Below are 8,593 nucleotides of genomic sequence, written 5' to 3'. Positions count from 1 at the left end.
TTGACACCTCTGTTCTTTTTGTATCTCTGATAATTACAATCTGCCCTGTTGCTTCTGTCATAAGGCCAATTAGTATTTACTTTGTGTCAGGTGCCGGGAACTTGTTGCTCTCTATATGTTGGATTACAGTTGCCATCCTTCTAGTTACAGGTAGGTAGCCATGTTCGTCTGCCGTTGTCGAAGCAAAATTTAAAAGAATCCTTCCAGTAGCACCCTAGAGACCAACTAAGTTTGTTATTGGTATGAGCTTTCGTGTGCATGCACACTTCCTCAGATACACTGAAACAGAAGTCACCAGACCCTTCTATATAGTGAGAAGGTGGGGAGGGGTATTACTCAGAAGGGTGGTGGGAATGGGTGATTGGCTGATAACTGTGATAAACCTGTTGACTGTTAATGACTGCAGTTGGTCTTACAGGAAAAAGCAAGGGGTGAGATGGCTAAAAATAGCTTTATCATGTATAATGATATAAGAATCCAATGTCTCTATTCAGACCAGGTCTCTCCATGGTTTTAAGTTTGGTAATAAGTTGCAAATCAGCAACTTCTCTTTTCAGTCTATTTCTGAAATTCTTTGGTAATAAGACAGCTACTTTGAGATCTCCTGGGAGACTGAAGTGTTCTCCTTCTGGTTTTTCTGTCTTTTGATTCCCGATAACAGATTTATGTCCTTTTATCCTTTGGTGTAGGGTTTCACCATCCTTGACAGGAGTTGGAGGCTAAAAGCTTGAGGTCTCCCCATACCTGTTCAATATAGTGTCTATATAGTTTACCATGGGTGAGATCCACCATCACATCACCAGGCATACCAGAATCCCCCACTCTTTTCTCCCACCACCACCACATTCTTTATAGAAGAATATAAAATGTGGCATTGTTACACAACACTCGGGTCAGTAATAGGCCAAATCAGGAATTCACAAGAGGTGGAGAAGATTGACAGTAAAGGTTAAAGGTTATATGCTGCTGGGCTTAGTAATTCTTCCATCCTATGTTGGAGGTTTGCAGTGTTTGGGACATTCATGTTCTGAAGAGCAGCTTGAAACAAGTTGATTTACTACAGCCGTGCTAGAGGAGAAGCATAAATAAAACTGATCTACTGAAGTACGTGGTAGTGTAGGAAAGAATACAGCTGAAAGGCCAATGACAAAGTAAGGTTTTGAAGCTTGTTGAATGTGGCAGAAGTAACACCAATTGGAGGGTGAATATTTCATGATGAAATTCACTAGACTCAGTGGCTGTATTAATATTACAAGAGTATGCCTATAATTTAGGTTATACCTATAATCATAGCATAGATTTGTTAGATCTTAAGTATTGCCAGTTTATTTTTTACATATGAGGGGTAACATAAAATGCATCAAATACGGGTTACCTTGTTCAAAGCTTGAAAACTATCCAGGATTCTCATTCTTAAAGAAGGTTCTGGAATATAATGCTGCACCCAGGAATGGTCATATATTTTGACTCTAAAATGGCAGAGCCTCTCTGTTCCACCTCTTATATTTTTATATTTATATCACCTTTCATGGTATATAGTATAGCAGACAGTTTGTCAGACTGTATTTTCCATTTTCATGTAACAGAAATTTAAGAGTAAAGGTAGAAATAGGTAAGCAGCTGTTTGCTTCTATTTGCAAGAAGTATGAACAAGTATCCTTCCAGGTTTCTTCTGGTTGATCTAGCAAATCATAAATCCAGGAGCAGCTAATCTTTGTCCCTCCAGATGCTGGCAAACTAACTCTTATTGACTATGCTGGCTGGGGCTGATTAAATGCAATATCTGGATGGCCACAGGTTAGCTCCCCTCCTTGGACAAAAACATTTAGAGTGGTATTTCTGGCACTTATTCTTATTTAACACTCCTATCAATAGTGTGCTGAAACCACAGACGTTTAACTGCAGACACTTAAAATCAACCTGCAACAAGTGTAAAAGTGCTTTGGGGATTGATTGGCAGTAACGAGCAAGGTCAAGAAGCAAAGACATGGACTGTTAAAAAATAATAAGGCACAGTTAAAGGGGGATTTAAAGAGGGAACAGAGTGGGTGACCTACACCAGATTAACAACAGGCAGAGGTTAGGGAAAAACTTTGAATATGGATAAGTAAGGTGGGGAAGTCCATTTAGGCATTTTCCTGAACATGCAAGGCCCAACACAGATGGTTTAAGGGCCACACACACAAGCCCTGTCTCCAATATCACTGAGCTCTTTAAACCATCACATATACAGCACAAAGGAGGAGGGCTTCTGAGCATTTGTTTGCATACAATGGCCCAGTCTGCATGCAGCACTAAGGCAAACCATGCCAAAGCATGAATGTGTGCGGCTATTCGCAGGCTAAACCAGGGCTGCTTCACCTTTCCCATGGTCCTCCTACTGCACATTACCAACAGCTGAGCCCTAGTTTGGCTTAGTGCAAGCCTAGGTAAGCCAAGAACAAACCTTGGTTACAACAAACTTTGGCATTAAGGCCCAGGTTCAGACAGACCATGGTTTAGCTCCAAGTAGTATGATAGCAGAACTGGGGGAAGATCAAATCAGTAGTGTTCTCCCTCTTAATCACTGTTATTAGCAGATAAATCTGTTATTTTTTCACATGTTCATGCAAGATTGTACACATTGGGGCTGCCCACATTTTGTCTTCAACAGTTCTTGGAGGGGCCACTATGCTCATACAGCTGAGCAAAGCAATAGACTCATTTAACAAGGTACAAACATATCAGAACCTACAGTATATATATATATGAAGGTTTATACAGTCCACTCCCTCTTTCGAGGGCATTTGTGTTCCCATACTCATTTACCTGTTGCTTAAACTTGTGCTCTAGTCAACTTGTGACTACACTACTGCAACTTTCTCTTGTAGACTTTTCCTCCCATGTCACTTTTCCCAAATATATATCTAAATATATAACATGTACACAGATTTATCCTCTCACCCCAAAGTGGCCCTGTATCATACATAACAAGACATTTTGAAGTGAATCATTTCTATGCTGTGAAGCATGCATAACTGGAAATTCAGAACTTCATTGCATAGAGACACAGCCAACTAGAAAAATAAATCAATTGCAGTATTAAGAGCAAATGAGACAAACTGTATTTTTCAAGTTCTGTTTACACTTCAGTACATTATCAAAAGACTTCAGAATCACTGTAGATTACCTTTTACATACTCTGGGGGGGGGGAATCAACACTTTCACATATAATCATGATTTTTATTTATTTAAGCACAATTATTTTGGTTTACATGGACAGCCCCCCCCCAACATTGCCTGAGAGCAGGTAATTGTGTCAAATCATTTTTGGAATGCTAACTTTTGATATGGACATTTGTGTAGGGTCAACATAAGTGTATTCAATTTTGGCAGCTTGTCAAGGAATATCTTTTCAAAAGGCAACAGCAATATATTGACAGGGCATACTACTTGCTGAGAATACCAAAACCCTTCTAGTTGTTCCAATTCTTCTATAAATTCAGTTTAAACAAAATATCCTTAATCAAAAACCATATGAAAAGGAAACAAGATAATTTAACTTTAAAAGAAGCATTAAACATTGATTGCTTTCCTTATTAGTGTAAAAAAGGGGGAGTGTTTGCCATAAGAACATTCTGGTTATGACAAGTTACAGAGAGATGAAAATCTGGTTTAACATTCCTAATAGGCATATAAACACATTTTATCCGATTATCTTTTGTAAAAGCTGGTAGCCAAGCCAGGATTCAAGTTGAATTCTCCTAAGTAGCCCAAATTTCTTGCTTAAGAGAAAGGAACAGATACCAACTTTTTTTTAGTCTACTTCCACTTTAAGTCACATATTAGTGCTATATGATCTGAAGGGTGTGAAACGCTTGGTAAGGCCTGATGAGTGGTTACTTCTTCATGACTTGGCAGTGGAATTACTTGTTCAACCTCTAAAGCATTTGCATCAATGAAAATGTAGTCCAAACATCCATGAAAGCCTCCAACGTAATTAGTATAAGCTGGTTCTCCACAAGCACTTTTCAGTCTGAATGGATGGGCTAAAGACATTGTGCACCGCTGCTCTTCTCCATTTGAGCCCCAATCCTCATGCTCTTCAGCAATGCTGCCACAACTGATGAAACTATATGCTCCACTTGATGGTGTGCTATTAAAATCCCCACAGAATATGACAGGAGTAGAAGGATATATGTCATGTGTTACATGCCTAATATGAGACAATGCTATTGCAGCTTGGATTAGACGGATGTTCCCACCTAAGGACAAAAGAAAAATAAGGACCTATTTTTAACCTTCAGTCATTTCAACAAATAAGACTTAAAATTCAGCTTAAGTCATTCAACATCCACCCCAAACCGTCCGAGGAATTTTTATCACCACTTACAAATGCAAGCCATTTCAAAAAGCCAAGGGTGTGTCAGGAGTACCTTGGTTCTCGAACTTAATCCATTCTGGGAGTCCGTTCAACTCCCGAAACCATTCAAAAACCAAGGTGCAGCTTCCATTTGGCTGTAGGAGCTTCCTGTACTCAGTCAGAAGCCGCCTCGGACGTTCGGCTTCCGAAAAACATTTGCAAACCGGAACACTTACTTCCGGGCTTGTGGCGTTCGGGAGCAGATTTGTTTGACAACTAAGCCATTCGGGAACCAAGGTACCACTGTATTTCTTTTCCTTTGGAATTACACACATTTGTCCAGCAATTAGGCTAGGAAGCATTTTCCTTATTGAGGCTACTCAGGATGTCAGTTCAGTCAACAGCTCTCATGAAAGGATTCACACATTGCATATGTATTACTACTTGATAACGCCAAGACTTGCTTTATGTGGAGCTGCCCGTGCATCTGAGCTGGAAATTGCAACTAATGCAGCAGCTGTTCACAGGAGAGTGTTGCACCGGTTGCCAGTTTGCTACTGGGCCAGAGTCAAGGTTCTTGTGCTAGTTCACAAAGCCCTAAACAACTTGGGCTCTTAGTACTGTGACCACTGAGATCCTCTGATTGGACACTTCTGGCGGTTCCCCACATCAGGAATCATTCCTGCCTACTTTTATACGTCTCCAGAAAAATATGATATTCAGACAGGTCTTTGAAACATGGATTCTAGCCCACCCCCAGCTTTTACTGATGGCATTGTAATTTTGTTTGTTGTTTAACACATGCTGTATTTTTTATGAAAAATGTGGACTAGAAATACTGAAATACATAAATATATTGAATTTATAACCCACCTCAGGGCCCAAAATATACCCTAGAATGGTTCTTTGTATTGTTAACAGAATTACCTTTTGGGTGCCAGTATAGGTGGGTGTTGGCAACACAAATCTTTCTTGAAGAATCATTTGTTGACTGAAGAACAGAAACCTACAAGGAACATGGAAATTACAGTAAGCCAGAAAGTACTGTAAACTGGCAACATGCATCTATCTTGTGTGCATTCAGCTTTACACGTGGCGATAGATGGATGGATAGATAGCAGGTGGATAGATAGATAGATAGATAGATAGATAGCAGGGTTCCAGGAAAAATGACTTGGGCAACCTCATCCACCATTGAACCCAATGGATTTTTACTACAGTATACATGATTTTCGCTTTAGGTGTGAAACCTGGCACATAACTCCTGCATAAGTTGCAGGCTTACTGTATTTTAAAACTGACTTCTTATAACAATTCTGTGCTAATAAAGCTACCGGCCTAAAATTATAAATATGATGTGTGGGTCTCTCATTCACCCCACCCCCACTGTCAACCAGCTGGACTGAACTAAGCTTACTCTACTCCCCTTTCTTTATATCCTGGCATCCATTTCCAAGCCATGTTCTGTTTACAAGTAGTGTTTGAAACTCCCATTGTTCTAGGCGCATTTTGCGACAGGGAATTTCATTTGCATGAGCAGTTTCCGAGCTTTGGGCGCAGTACCACAACTAAGATTTCAGATTAAAACGGCAGAGTGGAAGGAAAGGAGGACCTTTTTCTGCCTCCCCACTTCTGACTACTCTTTGAAGACTGGAGAAGCGACCCTATTAAGAATATTAGGGGAGTGGGCAGAGAAAGGCCTACACCATGTGAAAAATCAATGTAATATTTTAGCCGCAGTTCATTCATTTTCAGCACTGTATTCTTGTTATAAAAAAGCACACCCAGACATTCTGTGCTGCACCCATAACCTAGGTTTAAGGTACCGTTTAGTTCCTAGTTTTCATATCTGAGTTTCTAACACTGCTTACAAGTATTAAGTGGAACTCCATTTGGAATTGCTAGCTGTAACTCCAGCCTAGCAATCCTTCATTTGACATCAAAGTTGTAGAGCAAGAATAGGGAACCCTCTGGCCCCTAACCCTCCAGAGGTTGCTGAACTACAACTCCCAACATTCCTGACCATTTGGCTCTACTGGCTGAGTGAATGGAGTTGGAGTCAAACAGCATGTGGAGGGCTACAGGTTCCCTACTTCTGCTCTAGAGGAAAAGAGGCACTAACAGATTTTCCTGAACATGGGGATTGAGGATACATGATTGATGGTCTATTTCTGATGGGTTAAAAAAAAAAAGTTCTGCTCATACCTAGCCATAGACCAGGGGTGAGGAACTTTCTATTCCCTTATGGGCAACCATCTGGAGGCTGAATGCCTGAGATGGGCTGGGCAAGAAGTAAAAGAAAGTGGCCAGAGCAATGGATGTGACTCTTACTATTATGCATCAGGCTACATTCTTGACACACACAAGAATCAAAGGTTTCCATATCCCCTCCCCCAACATAGAAATCTCAATTCAAGGCAAGCAAGAGGCATTGCTACAATTCAGACACATTCCAGCAAGACAAAAGGACCTGAAGAGGGCCTGGAACAGGACCACTGAGGTGTGTGGCCTGGGAAGAGTATTGAGGGGAGAGCAGTTGGCCCCAAAGCAATGGGATGTAAAGGGAAGCAGCCTGGTGCACCTTTCATGGAGAGACAGCTTTGAAAAAAGTGTACCTATTCAATTTCTGCATGAAAAGTACAGGAAGCCTGCCTTTCTCTCGATCTGGTCCCCTTACTCAGCTTAGAGCCAACCTCCGCCATTCCCTATCCCCCTATCCCTTTAACTTCTACCTGCAACACAGAGGACCGCTGGTGCACTTTTTCCTGCACCTCCGGATAGGGGGCCAGCTTGTCTCGCAGTTCTTTGTGCAGGGGATCCTCGAGGAGCGCCTGGTTCAAGGCGATGTCGTGCTGGCTGAGGAGGCTGAACTTGTCCCTTCGGTAGAAAGTGGCCAGGCCCTCGTGCTGCTTCTCCTTGATCTTGAAGAGGCCCTCCAGGCCGAAGGCGTCCAGCGCGGGGCCCAGGCTGTCGGCGAAGACGGACTTGTCCACCTCCTGCAGGCAGATGATGTCGGCGCTGTAGCCGGCCAGCTCCTTCTTCAGCAGGTTCTGCCGGTAGTCGAGCTCCAGCGAGTAGGGCGCGCAGTACGGGTACAGCACGGTCCGCGAGAGCTCCGTCTGCGCGTAGACGTCGGCCAGGACGTTGTAGGTGACGGTGCGGATGAGGCCCGGTCCGGTCACTTTCTTGGTGTACAGGTGGCGCGCGTCGAAAGTGCAGGCGCCCGGCCCGGCCTCCACGGGGCCGCTGCTCTCCACCTCGCGGGGCAGCCCGTAGCGCCGCTGCCCGTTGCCCGGCGTGCAGACCAGCTTGAGGCGCAGCCCGATGTGCGCGTTGCTGGGCGTGAAGACCCGCTCGGCGCCGCCTGGCGCTTCCACCCAGCCGCCCGGAGCTTCCTCCCCGGCGGCAGCGGCAGCCGCCGCCGTCCCCACGGCCGGCTCGGCCTTCTGCTCCTGGTACCAGCGGAAGAGGCAGTCGCGGGGCGAGCCGAACTCGGCGCGCAGCTTGGGGCAGACGGGGAAGCCGGCCAGCAGCGAGCGCGGCAGCTGCAGCTCCGTCAGCGCCGGCGGGTTGCGCTCCACGCGGTAGCGGGCCTCCCCGATCTGCAGCACGGCGCCGTCCTGCCAGGCCTCGGCGTTGGGCACGTCCTCGGCCACGGCCTCGCCGTCCTGGGAGAAGAGGCAGACGGCGGGCGGCGGCGGCGGCGGCACGGCAGCCTCGGCCTCGGCCCGCGCCTTCTTGCTCTTCTTGGCCGCCTTGGCGTGGCCTTTGCCGGCGTTGTTGGCGATGCGCGCCAGCGCCCGGCCCAGCGGCTCCGCCTGGTCGCGCTGCATGTGCCGGGCGCTGCCGTCGCCCAGCACGAAGGACACGCTCAGCTTAGGCTCGGCCGGCACGCAGCGCACCACGGCCCGCTCCATGGCGGGCAGCGCGCCGCTGGCGGGGCCCGAACCGCTCGGCCGCGGCTGCGGCGGCGGCGGGCGCCGCCTCCTCAGGCCGGGAAGGGCTCTCAGCGTGCCGCGGAGCAGGCGCCACATGAACTCGCAGCCGCCACGCCAGCACCATTCGCGCCGCTCTGCCCTGCGCCTCCCGGCCTCGCTCTCCGGCTCTCCTCCGTTGCCAGGCAGGACTCAGCCACTTTGGCTGCCCCGCCCCGCAAGGGACGATGGGAAAAGCCGGGGCGAGAGGCGAGGAGGGCCGGAGCAGGAAACGCGAGGCCTGCTGGGAAATTGTGTCCACGCCTCCCTTAAAAG

The 8,593-nt window shown here is 46.2% G+C and overlaps 1 protein-coding gene across 1 annotated transcript; it reads right to left on the bottom strand.

The window, feature by feature from the left end:
- Nucleotides 1-3,081: 3,081 nt before the first annotated feature.
- PDE12 (phosphodiesterase 12) lies at nt 3,082-8,548 on the bottom strand. The gene is made up of 3 exons (XM_079965823.1): nt 7,076-8,548; nt 5,271-5,349; nt 3,082-4,245 (listed from the first exon to the last, which is right to left on the bottom strand). Exons 1-3 carry the CDS (start codon nt 8,375-8,377, stop codon nt 3,803-3,805), a joined length of 1,824 nt encoding a protein of 607 aa, XP_079821949.1. The 5' UTR covers nt 8,378-8,548; the 3' UTR covers nt 3,082-3,802.
- Between the last annotated feature and the right edge of the window lie 45 nt (nt 8,549-8,593).

This window comes from Podarcis cretensis, assembly GCF_951804945.1.
Source record: "Podarcis cretensis genome assembly, chromosome: 2".
NCBI lineage: Eukaryota > Metazoa > Chordata > Lepidosauria > Squamata > Lacertidae > Podarcis > Podarcis cretensis.
The sequence above is the reverse complement of the archived record's forward strand: the minus strand, read 5'-3'. Positions and strand labels throughout refer to the sequence as shown.

Coding starts and splice junctions, on each gene's coding strand:
- PDE12 (XM_079965823.1), bottom strand. CDS start 8,377: ATGTGGCGCCTGCTCCGCGGCACGCTGAGAGCCCTTCCCGGCCTGAGG. Junction 5,350..7,075: donor AGCGGTCCTCTGTGTTGCAG/GTAGAAGTTAAA, acceptor TGTTCCTTGTAG/GTTTCTGTTCTTCAGTCAAC. Junction 4,246..5,270: donor CCTATACTGGCACCCAAAAG/GTAATTCTGTTA, acceptor TTTTGTCCTTAG/GTGGGAACATCCGTCTAATC.